The sequence below is a fragment of the Barbus barbus genome, assembly GCF_936440315.1.
Source record: "Barbus barbus genome assembly, chromosome: 11".
NCBI classification, from domain to species: Eukaryota; Metazoa; Chordata; class Actinopteri; order Cypriniformes; family Cyprinidae; genus Barbus; species Barbus barbus.
This window is the reverse complement of record NC_136739.1, coordinates 13633954-13656814: the sequence shown is the minus strand read 5'-3', so window position 1 is coordinate 13656814 and position 22861 is coordinate 13633954. Positions and strand designations below refer to the sequence as shown.

Here is a 22861-nt window from a genome sequence, read left to right as displayed (position 1 = left end):
ATATAGTATGTTTGTGCTCATATAGTGTTGTGGATGTATGTTTTAGGCATGATGGCACGGACTCTCCTGTTGATGCTGGTGATGTCATTGTGGTGCTCAACAGCTTCCACAGCAAGATCATCAAAGTTAGAGTAAGTTTGTAATGTTATTATAGTATTCGCAATCTATTATGCTAACAAGCATTTACAGACTTTGCCTCCATATAAAACACCAGCTGATGGGACCAATGAAAATGTAACATTTGTTCAAATATTAGGTCCAGAAAAAGCCTGACAAACTCAATGAGGATATTCTAAGTGAAGGAACAGAATCCAAAGGCTTGTGGGATTCCATAACCAGGTGAGTCTGATTTTTGAAGCACTTATCACATCTTAGATCACTTCTTAAAAGCTAGAGGGGAACAATGCTTTAAATTTCTAAATAATCACAAAAAAATCAGAGTCACAGAAAAACAGACTGCAAGATCTTTGCTATGGCTATCTGCTTAGAATCTACATATTTCTACAGAATGTGAAAGTCCAAGGTTCTACAATGACCTTTTTTTAAATCATTTTTTGGCTAGTTTGATAACAGACTCATTCATCAAGTTCTGCACAAATCTCTCTCTAGAACTAGAGTGAAAAAAATATCTGGGTAGGCCTGTCTATGACTGTTTGTCTCAATGTAAATACACACACTACCATTCAAAAGTTTGGTGGTTGTAAAATTTGTACATGTTTTTGAAAGAAACCTCTTGTGTTCATCTAAGCTGCATTTATTTGATCAAAACACAGTAAAAACTGTACTGTAAAAGATTATTTCAGTGTAAGTGTTTTCTGTTTTAATACATATGTAATTTATCATAGCCAAGATCAATTTCATAGCAAAAGCCATTACTCCAGGCTTCAATGTCACATGATACTTCAGGATTCTTTGACGAATAGAAAGTTCAAAAGAACAGCATTTATTTGAAAAAAAAAATTTCTAACAGTATAAATGTCACTTTTGGTCAATTTAATGCATCCTTTCTGTATAAAAGTATTAATTTCTTTATAAAAACTTACTGACCCCAGACTTTTGAACAGTAGTGTATATTTTGCATATTAAAATGCAGAGGGTTTGCATTTTAATCAACAGCTCTGTTTACTACGTTTTGTGATCTGTCTCCTTTGTTCATTGCTGTCTTTGAGAAGTGTGTGGAGTTCTTTGGAGACAAGGTAGGAAACTTGAGCTGTACTTTTTTTCTCTTACTTTTTCTTGCATCAGTAAGTGACACAGCAGAATTTCAGTTAGTAATCTGTGATCTGAGTTTTCCCTCAGCTTGATTTTTACACATCATTCTCCACATTTAGAAATAGTTTGCCAGGTTGTCTCAAAATTCCACCTTGTCTCAGCAGTGTTAAATCACCTCCATTGCACATTATTAAACAAACCTCATCTCGCCTTTTTTCTAAGTATTGTAGCTTGGAAACAGGAGACCGACATGTTCCAAAGGTGTGATGCTTGCTATTAAAAAAAAATGCTCTAATTTGAATATCTGTGCAGAGGCAGCAGTAGGTGAGATCTTGGCTAGGGTGGTTGTGGAAAGCTACAGATGGCACTTGGTTTTGTTTTGTGGTAATGATGGAGGTTGAGATCTTCAGAAATCTTTGAACTACCTCAGAACATACATACAGCATTCTGTCAACACAAAATAAAATGAAACAAAATCACTTGTGCTGTCTCAAAACCTATTAGGCTGAACCAACAATTTGGCAAGTTATTGCCAAGAAATGGTCTAGCATCATTTACTTGAAGATTCCACTTGATTTATATGTTGGTACCTAATTTAATTTAAAAAAATCTATTTAAAAAAATGCTGTTCTTTTGAACTATTTAAAAGAATCCTGAATTAAGTGTATCACAGTTACCACAAAAATATTAAGCGGCACAACTGTTTTTCAAGTTTGCAAATAATAAAATGTTTCTTGAGCAGCAAATCAGCACATTAGAATGATTTCAAAATTATCATTTGACAGTGAAGACTGGAGTAATGACTGCTGAAAATTCAGCTTTCATAATTGACAAATAGTCCACACAATCCTGTTATGACAGATTATTAGCAGAGCTGCATCCCTGTTGCTGTGCTGAGTTTTTTTTCAGATAAGTTTGTGTTTTTGGGTGTCTTGCAGCTTTGCCGGTGGCCCCAGTGTGGACGAGGCTGACAAAAAGAAAGACGTTCTCAACATTTTCTCAGTGGCCTCTGGACATTTATATGAGCGCTTCCTGAGGTAGGACCACCACTTGTATGAACTCGCCCATGTCAGTGTCATCTTCAACTCCTCATGTATTTCTACTTCCCATTTTTCCCCTTATAGAATAATGATGATCTCTGTCCTTCAACACACCAAAACCCCGGTCAAGTTCTGGTTCCTCAAAAACTACCTCTCCCCCTCATTTAAGGTAAGATAGCTGTCCTTCCTAGCATGCTCTAGGCACTCACCTGGCCATTCACTGAATATCTGATGCATTTTGTGCACAAACATAGCAAGGACTGGCTGAAATGACTGTTTCCAATTTGCCTGGCTGAGGTTATTTTTAAGAGTCAGGATGCACAGGTTATTAGTTTATTTTTAATGTTGGTTTTGACTGACTTTACAAAGTTTATGGCATCAGATTTGTTTTATCAAATTTTTAACTTTTTATATATATATTTTTTTTTTTTATGAGATATGTAAGTTTTGTTTTGTGATGCTTTGAGTCTGAGTTTTAATTGTGCACCTTTTAATATAAGGGCTAAACAAGTGGTGTAAAAAATCTAATTGCTATGTTCTGATAAATTACAATTGTTTGTCTTGTTTTGTTTATGCTTATTTGCATGGCAACACAATTTGGCCTAACATTGTGTGATTTATATGTCAATGTGATTTATAAAATAATAGTAATAATATTACAAAAATAAACAAAAGAAATATTACTACTGCAATATTCACTGTAGAATTAAAAAATCAAATATTTAAGAAAAATAATCTAAAAATAAAACCTGTAAAATTGCAATACTAATACATTTATGCCTGCCTTAAATTAATTTTCAAACATTAAACCATGAGCAGAACAGAAGTCATGCTTTGCAATGGATGCTCCAACATTAAAGCTTAAAGTAATGCTTTTTCATAATCTTAGCAATGAAAATGGGGGGTGGGGGGTTATCCATGAATGTGTTAATAGATGTACTGTGCCAAATATAGTGTGTCATCCTCTGTAGTTTATCCCTTTCTGCTTGTGTGTGTACAGGACACCATCTCTCACATGGCGAAGGCTTATGGTTTCCAGTATGAGCTGGTCCAGTATAAGTGGCCCCGCTGGCTTCACCAGCAGACAGAAAAGCAACGTATCATCTGGGGTTATAAGATCCTTTTCCTGGATGTGCTTTTCCCCCTGGCTGTGGACAAGATCATCTTTGTAGATGCTGATCAGGTGACCTTGCACATGAGAAAAACAGTGGTTCTGAATTAAATACTAGCATGTTTGTGCATTTAGCAACAAACATGATCTCAATACAGGTTAAATTCAGCGAGTGGCATCTCAGAAGTAATTACAGCTTTTTTGCTTTTTTTTTCATGTTAAATGCTTAGTTCTACCAAAAAAAGGAAATTCTGTAATTATTTACTCATCCTCATGTTGTTCCAAACACATAAGACTTTGATTCCTTTTCATAACAGTCAGGTTTGGTTTTGCGTGTCAAGCCATTACATTTGAGCATCTTTTTACCATATTTGATGTGTGTTAATGTTGATCCATGTTTATATGCGAATGAAAGCCTAAATTGAATTTGTTCATATACAAGACAGGATTGTGTCCCTTCGAAACCATTCACAAATGGATTGCTTTTACAGTGTATTTATGAACTTTTTGAAGTTTCGGGGGAATGGACTTTACAGCTTCAATTGCGTTTTTAAGATGAACGGAAGTCTTAAGGGTTTCAAGCAGCATGAGGGAGAGTAAATACTACCACTTATTTATTTTTGTTTTATTTTTTTTGAGTGAATCTCAATTCTTGGAGGTCTGAACACAAAATGAGTCAAGAAAAAGATAATAAAAATCATGGCTGATATTACTTCCAGTTTATCCAAACTACATGAAGGGCACGCAGAGCTTGTTGCATTGTGGGATACAGTACTCTGTGCAGTGTTCTTTGTTGTATGCTGCACATTTTAGCAGATTTAGTCGTACATAAAAAAATTGTGTTTATTTTTTTGCATGTTGATATGCATTTTTTTCCAACCTGTGAATCTGATTTAACAATACATGTCCTACAGTTTGCCATTTTTTAGTTAATAGCAGCCAGGCACTTCTCCAACAATTCATCCTGTTAGCACATTTGCAAATAGTGATACCTTCTTATTGCAAAACATAACCCAGCATACTTTATATTTAGATTGTCAGGGCAGATTTGAAGGAGCTGAGAGATCTGGATCTAGAGGGCGCCCCCTATGGGTACACACCATTCTGCGACAGCCGAAAAGAGATGGAAGGCTACCGTTTTTGGAAGACTGGCTACTGGGCTTCTCATCTTGGACACAGGAAATACCACATCAGGTTAGACCTCAGCGAATCACAATAACGTATGTTGAAAACACAGATTGTCAATTTCATCTTTATAGGGTGGTGGGTGGCGCAGTGGATAAGACACATGCCTTTGGTGTGAGAGACCCGGGTTCGAATCCACTGTGAGACACCAATGTGTCCCTGAGCAAGACACTTAACCCCTAGATGCTCCAGAGGCGTGCGACCTCTGACATATATAGCAATTGTAAGTCGCTTTGGATAAAAGCGTCAGCTAAATGAATAAATAAATAGATTATAGGTTTGCTGTAACATTTTTAAATGTTTTGAGAGGATTCTGTTGTTATATGGCATTGTGATATGTGTAATATTTAATAAATGTTGCCCTTTTTCTCCAGTGCATTATATGTGGTGGATTTAAAAAAATTCCGGAAGATCGCAGCTGGAGACCGCCTCAGAGGGCAGTACCAAGCCTTAAGCCAAGATCCCAACAGTCTGTCTAACCTGGACCAGGTATGTGCTTGACATCACACGTCAACCATTAGAGAAGACTTTAATGTAATTTTAATGTTCTTTATGGGGTTTGATGCTAACAGGACCTTCCCAACAACATGATCCATCAAGTAGCCATCAAGTCCTTACCTCAGGAGTGGCTGTGGTGTGAGACCTGGTGTGATGACAATTCCAAAACTACAGCCAAGACCGTAGATCTGGTTAGTATGCATTCACACCACACTATCTTTCAACTACCAAAACACAACAGCTTAGCAGGAATGGGAGACCCATTGAGAAGATGCCAGTTAATGGCATTAACAAACCTGAACTATTTTATATATATATATATATATATATATTACAGCATTTATTAGTCTTTGTTGATATATGTTAATACAAATATTAATATTGTTAATTATTTGTTATATAACTTTTTATCTAAAAAATGTAATAGTAAATATTGAAATTAACATAACTGACATATACTAAGATTATTAAATGCTGTAGAAGTATTATAGCTGATAATTCATGTTAACTGATACAGTTAATATAGTTAACTAATGTTACCAAACATAAGACTTTATTGTACAGTGTTACAGATAAACATTAGAGTTTAGATATTTTATATCCCCTAGCATAACCCCACATATTGTATTTGGCACTGATTATAATTTCAGCAATAACGATTCATTTGCTTTGTTTCATTTGAAAAAAGTGCACCTTGAAGACGATATTTGAAGTGATATCAGGTTGAAATGCCTGCAGTCTGATCATACCCAGATTTCTTCATTCCCACTATGACTAACGCACATACACAAAGCGACAAAAATAGTAGTCTCATTTACACCCTCTTCCTCCCTGCCGGCTGCTCCTGGGAAGTGGAGAGGCAAACGTCTCATTAGAGATGGCAGTGAGGGAAATGGGTGTGAGGGCTGCTGCTCACAGCACAGGACTCAGGTCTGACGCAGGTTTAGAAGAGTGCTGACCTCCGCATTCCATCCAGCACTCTCACCTCATTAATGTATACCAAGTTTAGTTGTGAAAGTCTTACTCTGTGTGGGGTTATTTTGACTCAAACACACTATAGGGTAGCAATTTTCATTTTTTTTTTTCTTTTATTTTCGTGGCAACTTGTGCTTGCAGTCACCCCATAATATCATTGCTTTACCATTTCATAATAATTAATAGTTTTCTCCTTTACATTTATATTTACATTTAGTCATTTAGCAGACGCTTTTATCCAAAGCGACTAAAAAATGCAATCAAAACCAACAAAAGAGCAACAACATGCAAGTGCTACTATAAGTCTTGGTTAGCCTAACGCAGTAAAAGTAGAAAGGGTTTTTTGTTTTTATAAGAAACAAGTAGATAGAATAGAAAAAAGAAAGCTAGTGTTAGTTTTACAAGAAAAGCTAGCCGTTAGAGAATAAATATGCAATTGATAGAGGGTCAAATGTGTGTTTTTTTTTTTTATAAATAATAAGACCGATAAAATAAAATTAGAATAGAGAGTGCTGGAGTTAGAGGGTCAAATAAAGATGGAAGAGATGTGTTTTTAGCCGTTTCTTGAAGATGGCTAAGGATTCAGCTGCTCGGATTGAGTTGGGCAGGTCATTCCACCAGATGGGAACAGTTAATGAAAAAGTCAGTGAAAGTGATTTTGTGTCTCTTTAGGATGGTACAATAATAAGTGAGTGAGTGAAGTGACATACTGCCAAGTATGGTGACCCATACTCGGAATTTGTGCTCTACATTTAACCCATCCAACGTGCACAGACACAGCAGTGAACACACACACACACCGTGAACACACACCCGGAGCAGTAGTGTGTCGTTCACTTGCAGAACGCAGGCTTCTAGAAGGCACATAGGTCTGAAGTAATGAATTTAGGTAAAGGTGTGCAGAGCCAGTTTATATTAGTACTGTCAAAATTAGCATGTTAACGCAGGCGATTATTTTTTTCAGTTTAACGTGTTAAAATTATTTAACGCAGGGGCAGAGCCTAGGGTTGGCTACCCCACTCATAACTGCTGTTTCTGTCTGGGGTTTTTTTCTAGACAAGAAGTGCATTTATTCAGTTGCAGAACGTCTTAACGATCACATCAATCCGGAGACGTTTTAGACATGCGCTCCAGCTTCACTTCAGCTGCAGGTGCGAGTCAAACGATTGCGGAAACCTGTGCGCGCGTAGCCTGTATCAATTCATATCAAAGCGCGAAATAAACTACTTGCATGCAATGTCGTGGTCAGATATGCCATGAAGGTACCAAAAAGGCAATTAAAGCTGCCTTAAAACTGAGCGTGCATGTAATATACGAGTTAAATTAAGAACATGTCTCTGAAAAGGTTTTCAAAACTGTCCTGGCGCACACTGTCTCCCTCATCTAACACACTCGATGCAACTCGTCAGCTCATTAGAAGAGACTGAAATGGGTCCGACCTGAAATCGGTCAGAAAAGGTGATGAGTTGAGAGAAAGTACGATGCGTGTCAGATCCGCTTCACGTTAGCAGCAGCTCTTAAAGAAATATCAGCCAAAATAACCTAATAACCCAGAGGCTGTGATGTCTGTTCATCAAGAATAAAAGAGGAAATCAATAACTTTTATATAGCTGTAAGTGTATATCTGTATTTAGTTTAGAATTTAGTGTTTGATAACTTTATTCAATTTCTGTATATTTCTGCTGAGGGGCACAGGTAGCTAAATATAACATTTATTATAATGGGTTTATGTGAAGATTGTTTTAGGTTCACTTAAATTGGAAGTTATTTTTAAAGTCTAATAAATGTTCAAATCGATAGCTCTTAAGTTAATAGTTTAACGGCTGTAGTCAATGGTTAAATATTAGGGGAATGTTTTTATAGGGAAATCAGTATTACTTGGTATCACTGATACTGGCCTTCAGTCATAAAAAGGATGCCATTAAACAAATATAAAAAATATGTTGTTTTTTACATTAATTTGAAAATTGAATGTGAAGATTGAAGATTGAAATTATTGCAATATACAAGTATATTTTAAACTGTAATGTTAGGTGGGATTAATCGCGATTAATTTCAGAAAAAAATTGCGATTTAATGTTTTTAATCGATTGACAGCACTATTATTTATATATATATATATATATATATATATATATATATATATATATGCACGCACACATGCATACAGCATGCATACATACAGTGGGGCAAATAAGTATTTGATACACTGCCGATTTTTCAAGTTTTCCCACTTACAAAGAATGGAGAGATCTGTATTTTTCATCGTAGGTACACCTCAACTGTGAGACAGAATATTTTTAAAAATCCAGAACATCACATTGTATGATTTTTGAATAATTAATTTCCATGTTATTGCATGAAATAAGTATTTGATACAATAGAAAAATAGAACTTAATATTTGGTACAGAAACCTTTGTTTACAATTACAGAGATCAGATGTTTCCTGTAGTTCTTGACCAGGTTTGCACATACTGCAGCAGGGATTTTGGCCCACTCCTCCATACAGGTCTTCTCCAGATCTTTCAGGTTTTGGGGCTGTCGCTGGGCAACACGGAGTTTCAGCTCCCTCCATAGATTTTCTATTAGGTTTAGGTCTGGAGACTGGCTAGGCCACTCCAGGACCTTGAAATGCTTCTTACGGAGCTACTCCTTAGTTGCTCTTGCTGTGTGTTTGGGGTCATTGTCATGCTGGAAGACCCAGCCACGACCCATCTTCAATGCGCTTACTGAGGGAAGGAGGTTGTTGCCCAAAATCTCACGATACATGGCCCCATCCATCCTCCCCTCAATACGGTGCAGTCGTCCTGTCCCCTTTGCAGAAAAGCACCCCAAAGCATGATGTTTCTACCCCCATGCTTCATGGTTGAGATGGTGTTCTTGGGATTGTACTCATCCTTCTTCCTCCAAACACGGCGAGTGGAGTTTATACCAAAAAGTTCTATTTTGGTCTCATCTGACCACATGACCTTCTCACATGCCTCCTCTGGATCATCCAGATGGTCTTTGGCAAACTTCAGATGGGCCTGGACATGTGCTGGCTTGTGCAGGGGGACCTTGCGCGCACTGCAGGATTTTAATCCATGACGGTGTAGTGTGCTAGTAATGGTAACCGTTGAGACTGTGGTCCCAGCTCTCTTCAGGTCATTGACCAGGTCCTCCCATGTAGTTCTAGGCTGATCCCTCACCTTTCTCAGGATCATTGATACTCCACGAGGCGAGATCTTGCATGGAGCCCCAGTCCGAGGGAGATTGACAGTCATCTTGAATTTCTTCCATTTTCTAATAATTGTGTCAACAGTTGTTGCCTTCTCACCAAGCTGTTTGCCTATTGTCCTGTAGCCCATCCCAGCCTTATGCAGGTCTACAATTTTGTCCTTAGACAGCTCTTCGGTCTTGCCCATAGTGGAGCGGTTGGAGTCTGATTGATTGAGTGTGTGAACAGGTGTCTTTTATACAGGTAACAAGTTCAAACAGGTGCAATTAATACAGGTAATGAGTGGAGGATAGGAGGGCTTCTTAAAGACAAACTAACATGTCTGTGTGAGCCAGAATTCTTGCTGGTTGGTAGGTGATCAAATACTTATTTTGTGCAATAAAATGGAAATTAATTGTTCAAAAATCATACAATGTGATTTTCTGGATTTTTTTTATATTCGGTCTCTCACAGTTGAGGTGTACCTACGATGAAAATTACAGATCTCTCCATTCTTTGTAAGTGGGAAAACTTGAAAAATCGGCAGTGTATCAAATACTTATTTGTCCCACTGTACGTTTGTACACACACACACACACACACACGTTGGTTTTTGTGGTTTATGGGGACTCTCCATAGGTCCCTACACCAACCCTACACCTAAATTTAGCCCTCACAGGAGACTTTGTGCATTTTTAGATTTTCAAAAAAACACCATTTAGTATGTTTTTTTTTAAGCCTTTTGAATTACGGGGACATAGGCAGTGTCCTCATAAACCACCTTCATATTGTAATACCTCTATCATACCCATGTCATTATACAAATTTGTGTCCTCATAAACCACATAAACATGCACACACACACACACACACAATATAATAATATTAATCTGGTGACTACAAAAGCCTTTATGGAAACTTTAATGCCATAATGTTCATTGCATAAAGATTCAGTTCCTAAATTCAGTCATACAGTTGATCTAGTGTATCTAGTCGATCTATTGTTTGTCATTAGCACAGTTGCTGCTACTTTTCTGTTCACCATGAACACATTTTTATATAAAACTGATGATTCTACAGAAACGCTATTGGGTCTTGAACTTTAAGCCTCATGCTTCTTACTATATGATGTTGTGTGATTGTTAATTTATTCTTAATCTACACTGCCTTTCAAAATTTGAGATTGGTAAATTTGGTTGGTAGTTTTTATTTGTATGTTAAATGCAGTAAAAACAGTAATATTGAAATATTACCATTTTAAAAAAACTCTTTTCTATTTTAATTGTTCTAATGTTTATTTTGATGCTTAAGAACCATTACTTGTTATCAGTGTTAAAAACAGTGAAATTGCTGGTTCTCAACTGGTGTGTCCAAACTAGTAACCAGTTTGATCTCAGTTGTGGTATGCTTTTTGTTTTGCGGTCTATTCTCAGATATGATGTAACTTTTCTGAACTTTCTGTGCCAGTGGCACAATCAAAGTGCCGTTATGTTGTAAAAATGTGTTTTGTGACTCAGAAGTCGTGAAAGTGTTGATATCAAGCTCTGTTTTAGATGAACGGCATTGGCAGTTTTCACTTTAAGTGCTCAAGAAATTAAATGAGGCCACTCTATGCACTGATGGAAAAGGTTAAAGGAAGTGTTTTGTCACCACAATTGACTGTTATTTGTGTTGATTTTTTGCAGTGCAATAACCCAAAGACCAAAGAGGCCAAGTTAAGTGCAGCAGTGAGGATTGTTCCAGAATGGTCCAAGTACGACAATGAGATAAAGCAGTTTCTCAAACGGGTGAAGGAGCAGAAGGAGAAAATTACTGAGGGTAGATCATCACCACAGCACGCAGGTAAGACTTAGTCATCACTAAAATGATTTTTTTTCTAGTAAGCCTTGTGTATAAATCAGTTCATAAACACCATCTGTATTTTAACAGGCACTCGACGTGATGAACTTTAGCACTTGAGTGCTCATGTATGCACCTATCTCCCTGTGAATCTTGAACTCAACCATACAGAGATGTTTTCCACAACAGGAACACTGAGGAAATACAAGGAAACATTTTAAAGGACTTCATAACATTGAATGAAGGTTTAGTTTGAATGCTCTCTGACTTCAAGATGTAAACTGTATAATTTTTTATAAATAATTGACAAAACGATTTTAAACAATTGCAGTGTTATCTGATATTTTTGGCCATCTTATGAAACATCAGTGGCACTGGTGTATATTTATGAGGGACAAACAAGTCAATATTGTGTACATTCCTTCAGATAAGATTATAGATGTTTATACTGTTTCATAGTTTCACTAAATATTCTGTCATCACGTTTTAACTGTCAGTGTTTTCAAATGAAAGGTATCTGTGATTGCAAATTGTTGATTTAAAACAAAGGTCTCAGTAATAAATTCACTTTTAAATTGGCGTTGAAAGTCTGAACACTACCAAGTAGAACTCTCTAAGATATACAGTATATTTCCAGAATAAACCATACAATTGTAAACTATTTTGGGGGGGAAATCAGATTCCCATATTCATTGCTGTCAAAGTATATTGCATCATTGACTCTGTACACATTTGTTTCTATGCCTTGATATTCAAAGATGTGGATTTTCTCAGGAATAAAGTGATATTTTTATTCTGAAAGGGGAAAAGTCTTTTATGATACACTGGGTGATTTAAATTCATTCATTTTAATGTTAAATGTTGATTGCACAAATGTTTAAATCTAAACGCCGCTATGATCTTCAGTCATAGTAAAAACAGACCAAAAAGTAATGTTAATTTAAATAAGCATTCATATCTCTTTATTTCCTTATTTACAGCATAGTTTGATTCATAGAAAAATAGCATTGTTTTCTATGTACATATTATTCTTGGGAATGAAAAGGTCAGCGCTCACAGACGTTGCTTGTCTATTAATCTTGCGCTCTGGATTGTAAGATCCCTGAAAGTATAGGAGCGGCTTCGAAGAATGACCGTTAGCAAACGGGATCACTTGATAGCGTAAGATCGGTGTTTGAAGGTGCTTGTCTTGTCAGAGCCGTGCCTTGTGGGCGGGTTCAGAAGGTGCCAGTTCCTCTAGGCTTACTCCAGCAGGACCAGCACATATCCAGGCCCTAGGTCCTTAGTTGTAATTGAATTTGAAATTAAAAGGTCCAGAACCGAAAGGATTAAATCCTTGGAAGTTTTCCCAGCCACCATGGAAGTGGTGGTGGTGATGCCCCCCACCCTGCTGACTCTCTGGATCCATGGGGTCCTCACCCTGGTCAAACTTACTCCTCATCTCTGCAGAGAAACAGAAGAATTGGATTGTTACCACAGAACATTAACCGAGAAGCAACAAATGTGGCACTAAAATATACCTGGATCGGTGAGGACTTCTTTGGCTTGAGCGATGTCTATAAACTTCTTCTCTGCCTTTTTCTTTTCTTCTGCATCCTGGAAATTGTCTGGATGCCACTGCTGCGCCAGCTTTCTGTATGCTTTCAGGATCTCTTTCTTTTGGGCGGTTCTGCAACCACAGCAGTTGGATGACAATGTTTACTTACTTTAAAATGAGTATAAGGCCTCCGCAGAGTTGTTGTATGTATTATCTAACCTCTTTACACCCAGGATCTTGTAGTAATCTCTCTTCTGGGATTGTTTGAGGAGCCGCTGTGCTCTTTCCAGACCCTCCTTGATCTGCCGGTCGTTCTCACTGTGTTCTTTAGCACTCTCAAAGTCCTTAATGGCTGCAAAAAGAACACAATTCTGTCACTTCACCTAATCAAGTAATCTTGAGGAAAAAATATTAAAAGTAGCCAATTTGCCAAGAATACTTAACTATTTTTTTAAATCATATTTTAATTGTAAATCCTATGTATAAAACAACACCCAGTTATTTATAAAAACTGTTGCAATGGCTCAATTTTTATTTTTAATTTTTTTTTAAGCATCCGAATATCCGTATCTACCTTCTTCGTATTGGTCATCCTGGAGGTAGGCCTCTGCTCTATCTTTTAAAGCATTCACATTCTGAGGGTCTGCTTTCAGAACTTCACTGCACACGGAGATGGCTTTAGCAGTTTGTTGGTCCTGAGGAATAAGATCAAAATAGTCACTCACATCAGTTACACTCAGATGCAGTGTATGCTTTGGTATATAACGACACCTTGTGGTCAAGGAGCTCAGTCTCACCTTTGACAAACAGTGGCACATGCGTTCTTTGGCGTTAAGTATGAATTGAGGAACATTTGGTTCAGTCTTCATAACAGACTCATATTTATTAACTGCGTCGCTGTACCTGGGGATTTAGTAAAACAATCATGCATTAGCTTCTTTAGATTATCAATGTACATTCACTTTGATGTGTTTCAATTAAATTTATCATAAGCGCCAGTAAATAATTTAATTAAAATAAAAACTGTTCTTTTAAACTGCCTTTTCTGTTTATTGAAGAATCCTGGAAAAGAATCCTTGAGTGCACATTCTGAAGGAAATGTTGAAGACTGAAATGGCTGCTGTAAATTCATCTTTGCCATCACAGGAATAAATTACACATTAAAATATATTCAAATAGAATATTGTTATTTTAAAGTGTAAAAATATTTAATATCACTATTTTGACTGTATTTTTAATTAAATACATGCAGCCTTTGGAAACTTTTGAATGATAGTACGTAATATTTTTAGTTAATTATATTCAAATTAATGAATAAATTAATTAAAATGTGTTATGTTATGTTATATTTAGGTATAATGTGTGACCCTGCATAGGACAAGTTTGAAAAATGGATGGCTGTATTATATTATGTAAAAATAAAAACAATAAAAAAATAACATGGGTAAAAATCTGAAAAATAATCTAGATCACAATATCATTATTAGGATTATTGTTGATGTTATATTCTTAAAAACAATTGTTTACCATGTCATACATTATTATTTATTTATTTTTAAATATAGCAATATTGGGACATACATTTGCTGCTGGATCAGTTCCTCAGCAGTTTGTATCTGTTTGTTGAGCTTCTTAACTTGCTTGTAGTGGCTGAAGCACTGCTTATGATCCGGGTCTAGTTTCAGACACTCCCTCACCTCACTGCAAAAAAACACTATTAAGCATGGGTCCAGCTGCTAAAGGTTTATTACAAAATCAAAATAACCAAACTGAAAACTGGAATCCGCTCACTTTGGACATGCAGCATATGTGGCACTTGTACATTTATCTTTGCATATATTGCATTTCATTTCACATACTATTATTAAAACATAGAAGACAGTACAGAGTTAAGGTCTATATTGTGCAATACGCTAGTAGACTTAGAATGCTTTTGTAGCATACATGAACTCCAAACTCCCAGACCTAAAGCATTAATAACTACATGTTGTCTTACTTGAGGGACATCTCATGGTCTCCAAGGTTGTAATAGATGGTGCTGAGCTTGTAGAAAGCCTGAGTGTTGTCACTTTTTAGTTTTGAAGCAGCCTTGAGGTCACTGATGGCTTTGCCCATTTCACCCAACTGAATGAAACACTCTGCCCGCATCTCTCTGGAGTTCGCATCCCAAACACATGTCTGAAAATATGACAGGCAAATAAAAAGGATTTGACAAATCTTGTTTTTTTAATAAGAATACCTTGCTATTGGCAGTTAACTTGATATTTGTTCTGTTTACAGTTCCTACAAAGCAAACATGATGACATTCCTGAACAAAGAGTGCCCTTATTGAGCATAAGTAATCCCTTCGTGGACCAGGACAAAACCCCCACCTGGTTCACCTACAGTAAACTGGAACCTCTAAGGTCAATTCAAACATTTGAGTTAGTAAAGAGAGGGACATAAAATCAAGGGCAATGTTATTTTAGTATCATTGCTATACTAAAATAGATTCCTTAACATTTTTAATTAGGTTCTATTTCAAAATTGTCTTTTTTTATTATTGTTATTTACGAAATATAACAGTTTTGGGACCACTGATCTATAATAGAGAACATCATATATAGATCAGTGTTGTTTGGGACATACTTCTTTGGATCAGTTTTCTGGTGAGCTTTCTAAGTTTGTTACTTTAAAGGGATAGTTCACCCAAAAATGAAAATTGTGTCCATTTACTCACCCTCAAGTAGTTCCAAACCTGTATGAATTTCTTTGTTCTGCCGAACACAAAGGAAGATATTTTGAAGAAAGTTTGTAACCAGGCTGTTATGGGCAGTGGTGGAAAGAGTACTGAAAAAATATACTCAAGTAAAAGTAAAGTACCATTACCTTCCAAAAAATGTAGTGCGAGTAGAGTAAAAGTACTTGTCCAAAAAACTACTCGAGTAAGAGTAAAAAAGTAGCCTATTTTAAAGTACTCATGAGTATTGAATAGTGAGTACTGAGCTGTGGATTCTACCCCATCATAATAAACGCTTTACACTGCAATTTATACATTATCTTGTTTGTCATAAAGAATGAAGAATATCTATCATCCAGCTGTTTTAATTTTGCCTGCCAACTCTTATAATACATCAAAAAACAGCACGGAAACAGTATTCAGTTGAAGAAAAGTGGAATGGGAGTCCGTGGTGCCCCAGAACTGCTCGGTTTCCCACATTCTTCAGAATATCTTCCTTTGTGTTCAGCAGAACAAAGACATTCATACAGGTCTGGAACTACTTGAGGGTGAGTAAATGATGACACATTTTTAATTCATAGTCATCAATGTACTATTATAGCTTCTGTTAATATTTCAAATAAGATTTAATTTTTATATTTTCTGGTTTCACTTTCATTTTAATTGAATTTACAGTAATGTTTTTTTTTAGCTTTTGATGTTTTTGAAATATGCATATATAGTTTTTCGTACTTTTCATTTATCAGTTTTAGTTATTTAGTTTTAAGTTTTTATGTTTAGGTTTTTTGTTTTATATCAGTGTTTTTAAAAAAAATAAAAAATACGTTGTTTTGTCGGCTATAGTTCTAGGTTTAGTTAATGATGATAACCCTGATCCAGGTTAACTCACATCAATGATAATGTCGAGGTGCGATACAGCAGAGCCGTAGTCTCTGTGATTGAAATCGCTCTGTGCCTGGCCCACCAGTCTCTGAATTTCATCAGATTTCTTCAGCTGGCTCTGTGCCTCCTGCTCTTCCCTGCTGCTTGGGTTTGATTTGAGCTAAAAGACAAAAAGAAAAGTGTCACAATTAAGACAACGAACAGAAAGCAAGTGTCAAAACAGCAGAACAGTTCAATTGTGCAGGTTAAACAAAGCCTTTGGAGTAATGACCCCACTGACTCACCCAACTAAGAATACTCTGGAGAAGGATGAGGGCACTTCGGGAGACTTAATTAAATATTGTTTCCTCATAGGTGTTACATATTAATGTGATATAGAATGTACTGACATTTTCTTTTTATGATTTATGTGGGCATGATAACTAGGTGTGCACTGATCAGAAAACTTGAGGCCAATAGAAACAGCCTGTATTTTTGCATTATGTTCAACCAATACTAACCTTATCTGCTATATATTTTTTTCTGCAGTTTTAATATTGAGCTATATGCTACAAAAAAATGGATTACACATTAAAATTGCAGAAATCAATTCACATTCGGGTGTTATTATACAAGTTTAAGATGGCAGGTAATGAATAACCGGTGTCCAATTAGTGCATCTCTAATGCTAACCAAATATTACACACCACTTTTTTGAAATCACTTTCTGCGTCATCAAGTTTGCCGTGTTTCAACAGTAAATTTCCTCTCTGAAGCCTCGCCTGTTAATTAAGAAGAAACACTGGTTACACAGGTTTTGGTAAATCATATGAAAATGTTGTACATATTTACAGTGTGAAATGATTCTGAACCCACAGATGTGAAGTCTGGTTTAAGTTCGATGACTTTGCTCAAGTCTGGTAATGCAGATTTTGACTTTCCCATGGCAAGGTACACAGTTGCTCTCCTATAGTATGCCATGTAATTTTTGGGGTCACCATCTGATAATAAAAAAGAAAAAAGTGTGTGTGGTGTGTGTGTATATATTTTATATGCATATTATTTATTTTATATGATAAAATCTAGACACGTTGCTTACATAGAAACTGCACTGTGTGGAAAAGAATGCATTACACACAAGATTTCATTTAAGTTCTCATGTAAAAAGATCCAGTACTTACCAACAGCAGCGTGGAAGTGAGAGAGAGCATCTGCCAGCTGTCCAGCGGCCAGAAGCTTCTTCCCCATCTCCAGATGATTCTCAACACCACCATCCTTCCCACCATTAACTCCTGCAATACATATGAAAGGCAAATACGTTTTAAGTAGATGAACCACATAGCACAATAAGGAATACATGCAATACCTGAACCATGTATTCAGCAGAAGTAATGCACACTAGAGTAGTGCACATTAGTGTACAGTAACCTAGTATGGCAATAGTATGCCTCGAACCATGTCCACTAGAGTCGAGTAGAGTACAATAGAGTCAGGAAGACCAGATTAGTTGGAATCACAGTATTTCTTTAGAGCATTACAATATAAAAAACAATGCCATAGACAAAATAACATCACAAAAACTATATAAAGAAACCATTATTAAGGTTTAAAGCATGCTTGACAGATAACTGGATCCTCAGCAGTGTGTTTCTGTTCTCCATGTAGTTCACGGGTAACGTGTACATATCTAAACAGCTGGGATTTTTCATGTCTCATTGACTTTATTCAACAATGTCAATTTCTCTAAATAACTGCAATGAAGATGAAAATATACAAAACTGGTTAAAAATCATTTCTTAAACAATAGAACTGACCACTTACCGTCGTATCGAAGATCGATCAAAACTAGTAAAAAAGGAACGTAGTTTAGTAGTTTGTGCGCCACTAGGTTTATGGCAACCATGTTTACTTTTTCTTTCCTCCGTCAAATCACTGAATTAACGTGTAAAGTTCCTAAAAACACGCTGGACATTCGTATAGCTGTCAGGCCAGCGGACATCATGCCCACTGGTCGTGGGGCACTCTGATTGGCTGATATCTCTCTAAACCCCGCCCATCGCGCCCTGTTAAACTGAGGCTAGCCACGGCATCATTATTTTGGTTCTGTTTGCGCTTGCGCAGCAGTGAGCGAGCGTGCACATTGGTGGAGGGGCTGATATAAGACGTGTGTCTACAATATAACATTGACATTTATTATGTAGAACTGTATTTTTCGACTTTGTCAGAGGATTGTTTTTTTTTTGCCGTCTGTAAATGGCTACATGTAAATGTCTTCCCAGCATGATTCTTGAGATAAACTGTGGCAGAAAAGGGCATCATTATAGGCTAGTGTGATATATTAACTTGTTATTTCGAATTACTTTCTCTTCTACATATTTTCTACCGTTCAGCCAGCTGTAGGCTACCAGTGCTTCCAAGCCTGAGGAACTCGTCATGTAAACATGTGTTTTGTTTTGGTTCTGTAGTTTCAAAATAATGAGACACTTGAAGACATATCAAATCAAAGAAAAAAAAATCATATCAATGAAAAAAAAACTTTTTTAGAGAAAATCAGGAAGAATCTTTGTTGTTGATGTAGTTTTCTCAAAGATAAATCAAATAGCATACAAAGAGGCAGGCACAGACAGCATTGCTGAAGTGACAACTGGTGAAATGCATCATTTATTTATATTTGAAACCGAAATGTAATGGAAGCGTTTTATCAGTCTTGTCATGCCATTACTTGACTGAAAAAACGCTTTCCCTTTTAAGTGACGTGATAACCATGAACTTAGAAATCAGTGGCATTGTTTGTGGTCCTTTTTCAGAGCTTATAAAAACATATTGCTTAAATATTATGACCATCTTTATGGAGCTTACCAAAAAAGCATTTCCAGTTTAATTATTTAGAGTCTTGTAACTGAAATAAACTACTCTCTAAAGTGACGTTTTGCTAGTTTATTTAGACGTATAGCAGCATCTTCAGTGGTTTAAGTGGATCTACAGTCTGATTCCAGGTAAGATCATGTCCAGCTCATACACTGTAAAAAATAATTAAGAGGCTTTGTAAATATTACAAAAATAAAAACTTGTATTAACTTAATAAAATCTCTGAATATCATTTAAGATGACTTGGATTTACCAAAATTAATGAGTAAAAATCCCACAGTTTATTTTATCTCAAATGTACTTGTTCTACTTAATCAGAATCAGAATCACAATGAGCTTTATTGGCCAGGTATGTTTGCACATACAAGGAATTTGTTGTAGTGACAGAAGCTCCACAGTGCAACAGAAAGACAGCAACAGGACAGGACACAGATAATAAAAGAATAACAACAATTAACCAAAAGGCAATGTACAAAACAGCAAAAACACAATATATAATATAGACAACTATGTATGTACAGGTCAAGTATGTGCAAATTAGAAATGAGAAAATAAAAATAAAATTAGTGAGTGTGGTGAATGGATAGTGTATTATAATTGTGTGTTCCACGTTTATTGTTGAGTGTTCATGAGATGGATTGCCTGAGGGAAGAAACTGTTCCTGTGTCTGGTCGTTCTGGTGCTCAGAGCTCTGTAGCGTCGACCAGACGGTAACAGTTCAAAGAGGGAGTGTGTTGGGTGTGAGGGGTCCAGGGTGATTTTACCAGCCCTTTTGCTCACTCTGGATAAGTACAGTTCTTGGAGAGTGGGGAGGGTTGTACCAATGATTCGCTCAGCAGTCCGGACTACCTTCTGTAGTCTTCTGAGGTCAGATTTGGTATCTGAGCTGAACCAGACAGTTATTGAAGTGCAGAGGATAGATTCAATGATGGCAGAGTAGAACTGCTTCAGCACCTCCTGTGGCAGATTGAACTTCCTCAGCTGGCGAAGGAAGTACAACCTCTGCTGGGCCTTTTTCACAATAGAGTCAGTGTGAATGTCCCACTTCAGGTCCCGAGAGATGGTGCTGCCCAGGAATCTGAATGACTCCACTGCAGTCACAGTGCTGTTCATGATGGTGAGTGGGGGGAGTGCAGGGGGGTTTCTCCTGAAGTCCACGATCATCTCCACAGTTTTGAGCGTGTTGAGCTCCAGGTTGTTAAGACTGCACCAGCTCCTTAACCTCATGTCTGTAGGCAGACTCGTCACCATCCTGAATGAGGCCGATCAGTGTGGTGTCGACTGCAAACTTCAGGAGCTTGACAGAGGGGTGTTTAGATGTGCAGTCATTAGTGTACAGAGAGGAGCTCCAGTGCTGATCGTACGGGTGCTGGATGTGTATTTTCCCAGCCTCACTAGCTGCTGCCTGTCTGTCAGGAAGCTGTTGATCCACTGACAGACAGATGTGGGGACGGAGAGCTGAGTTAGTTTGGGCAGGAGGAGGTCTGGAATGATAGTGTTAAAGGCCGAGCTGAAGTCCACAAACAGGATCCTCACATAAGTCCCTGGTCTATCCAGGTGTTGCAGTATGTAATGCAGTCCAATGTTGACTGCATCATCCACAGACCTGTTTGCTCTGTAGGCAAACTGCAGGGGGTCTAGTAAGGGTCCAGTGATGTCCTTCAGATAAGCCAAAACCAGTTTTTCAAATGATTTCATGGCTACAGACCTTAGAGCCGCAGGTCTAAGAATGTTGCAATAAAACTTGTTAGTTGTAAGAACAGAAATTACTGCTTTTATTCTATCAATTTTTTTTTATTTTATTTTTTGTATTTTGCATCGACTTAAAAAACTGAGTAAGTTTCGCGGTTATTGTTTGTGATCACGTGACCACAACGACCGCGCTCAATTACAGGAATCTGCTTGCTGGTCACAAGAAAGAAAACTGGAAGAAGAAGAAGAAGAAGAAGAAGAAAGAAAACTGAGGCTAAAACCACCTTAAGACTTCTTTAAAATACTGGTAAGTTGTCCGTTATCAAAAGTTAAAGAAATATTGGCTGTTTTCGGGTACACAAAATGTTCGGTGTAAATTTTTTAATGCGGTTGCAGCCTGACTGTTCTATAGTAACGCTAACTATTAACTACTTTTTGGAAGGGGCAATTCTAGAATCACTGTGACTTTGTAGTTTGTTTGTTTGTTTTCAAACCACCAAATATTCCAAGAGGTCCTCGCTGCATCCTGTAGCACGATGACGTACTGGATCAGATCCAATACGTAGTGGATGGTTTATGTGCATGCTATACAGCATAGGTCCAAATAAATTCATATTTTTATTTACATTTAATCATTTTGCAGATGCTTTTATCCAAAGCAACTTAGTCGAAGTGAAGTCTCAAGCAGTACATGTAGCAATTAAGGGTTTTTGATCTACATTACAATACGCGATGACCTACATTGCATTACAATGTAAAAACTTTAATGTCTAAATTCATCCACGATGTTTTTGTCTTTACTGGCGACTTCAAAGTTTTTTTTTGTTTTTTTTTTTTTCATTTCATATGTTATCGCCTGGATGCCCACATCAGTGCTGTATCCATTATTATAAGGATACAATAAGCACTGTGATATGAAGAGTTTATTTTTACATTTTCAAAAATCATGTTTTTTATTATGTTATTATGTTTTTATTGTGTTTTGTTAATTAGCTGGGGGGGGGGGGGGGGGGGGGGGGTTAACCTAGTCAAAATAACCCAACTGCAGTTTGAATGAGATAATTTGAATGCATAATGAAGAAACATGATTTCTGAGAATTGTTAAAAACATAGTTATCTGTTTTTCAGTGGTGGACGAAGTACACAAATCAAGTACTTGAGTAAAAGTACAGATACGTATTATAAAATATTACTCCAGTAAAAGTAAAAGTACTGCTTTTTCAATTTTACTCGAGTGAAAGTACAAAAGTACTCATTTTTTTATGTACTTAAGTAAAAAAGTACTGATAGATAGATTTGTTTTGCAATTTTATATAGGTTACTTAATTAAATTTTATATTAGCACATATTTTTATAATTCTACTGCTCAAAATGGAAAGGAAAATATAATTATATTTATGTATATATATGTGTATATATATATATATATATATTTGTATATGTATATTTTTTTTTCTTCTCAAACATTGTCTGTGGTGTAAAAACACCCCTGGCCAAATGCCCCCAGAGGCCATCACTTCCCACTTTTATAATTACTGTAGTTACCATGCTCTGGAGATCACATCCTTTCTTTTTTCCCTCAGATGTAATCTATCTAGGTGGTTGAATAAAAATATTTGGACTTTATATCTAAAGATTTCCTCCTTTGCTCGCTTTGAGGCACAAAACAGCACCACTGCACAGAAGACTCCACCTCCTCCCGGCGACCAGGTGATGACGCTGTCCCCGGACAGTGTGAGGAGATCCCTCAGCAGGATCAATGCACGCAAAGCTCCGGGTCCTGACAACATTCCTGGGCGTGTACTGAGAGACTGTGCAGTGGAACTCACTGAGGTCTTCACAGACATCTTCAACATCTCACTAAACCAGGCTGTTGTCCCCACATGCTTCAAAGCTACCACCATCATTCCAGTCCCTAAGAAGTCATCTCCATCCTGCTTCAATGACTACCGTCCAATAGCACTCACTCCCATCCTCATGAAGTGCTTTGAACGGCTAGTCTTGCACCACATCAAGTCTGTCCTCCCCCCCTCCCTGGACCCCTTCCAGTTTGCATATAGGTCCAACCGCTCGACCGATGATGCCATCACCACTGCCCTCCACCCAGCCCTCACACATCTGGAGAAA

General features: G+C 37.0%; 2 protein-coding genes across 2 annotated transcripts in view; one reads left to right on the top strand and one right to left on the bottom strand.

The window, feature by feature from the left end:
• LOC306877186 (UDP-glucose:glycoprotein glucosyltransferase 2-like) overlaps positions 1-11860 on the top strand; it is a 33599-nt gene extending 21739 nt beyond the window's left edge. Inside the window, exons 31-40 of the mRNA XM_079428771.1 lie at positions 47-131; positions 257-339; positions 2151-2249; positions 2337-2421; positions 3253-3435; positions 4397-4557; positions 4923-5037; positions 5121-5237; positions 10904-11060; positions 11148-11860. Of these exons, the coding sequence (XP_079284897.1) occupies positions 47-131; positions 257-339; positions 2151-2249; positions 2337-2421; positions 3253-3435; positions 4397-4557; positions 4923-5037; positions 5121-5237; positions 10904-11060; positions 11148-11170 (1108 nt within the window). The 3' untranslated portion in view covers positions 11171-11860. The remainder of the gene's footprint in view (positions 1-46; positions 132-256; positions 340-2150; positions 2250-2336; positions 2422-3252; positions 3436-4396; positions 4558-4922; positions 5038-5120; positions 5238-10903; positions 11061-11147) is intronic.
• LOC306877188 (dnaJ homolog subfamily C member 3-like) lies at positions 11829-18215 on the bottom strand. The gene is made up of 12 exons (XM_079428773.1): positions 17996-18215; positions 17356-17466; positions 17051-17175; positions 16882-16956; positions 16203-16355; positions 14591-14772; positions 14176-14295; positions 13392-13497; positions 13169-13289; positions 12814-12946; positions 12578-12726; positions 11829-12500 (listed from the first exon to the last, which is right to left on the bottom strand). The coding sequence occupies exons 1-12, from the start codon at positions 18075-18077 to the stop codon at positions 12340-12342; spliced, it is 1518 nt and encodes a 505-aa protein (XP_079284899.1). The 5' UTR covers positions 18078-18215; the 3' UTR covers positions 11829-12339.
• Positions 18216-22861: the final 4646 nt, after the last annotated feature.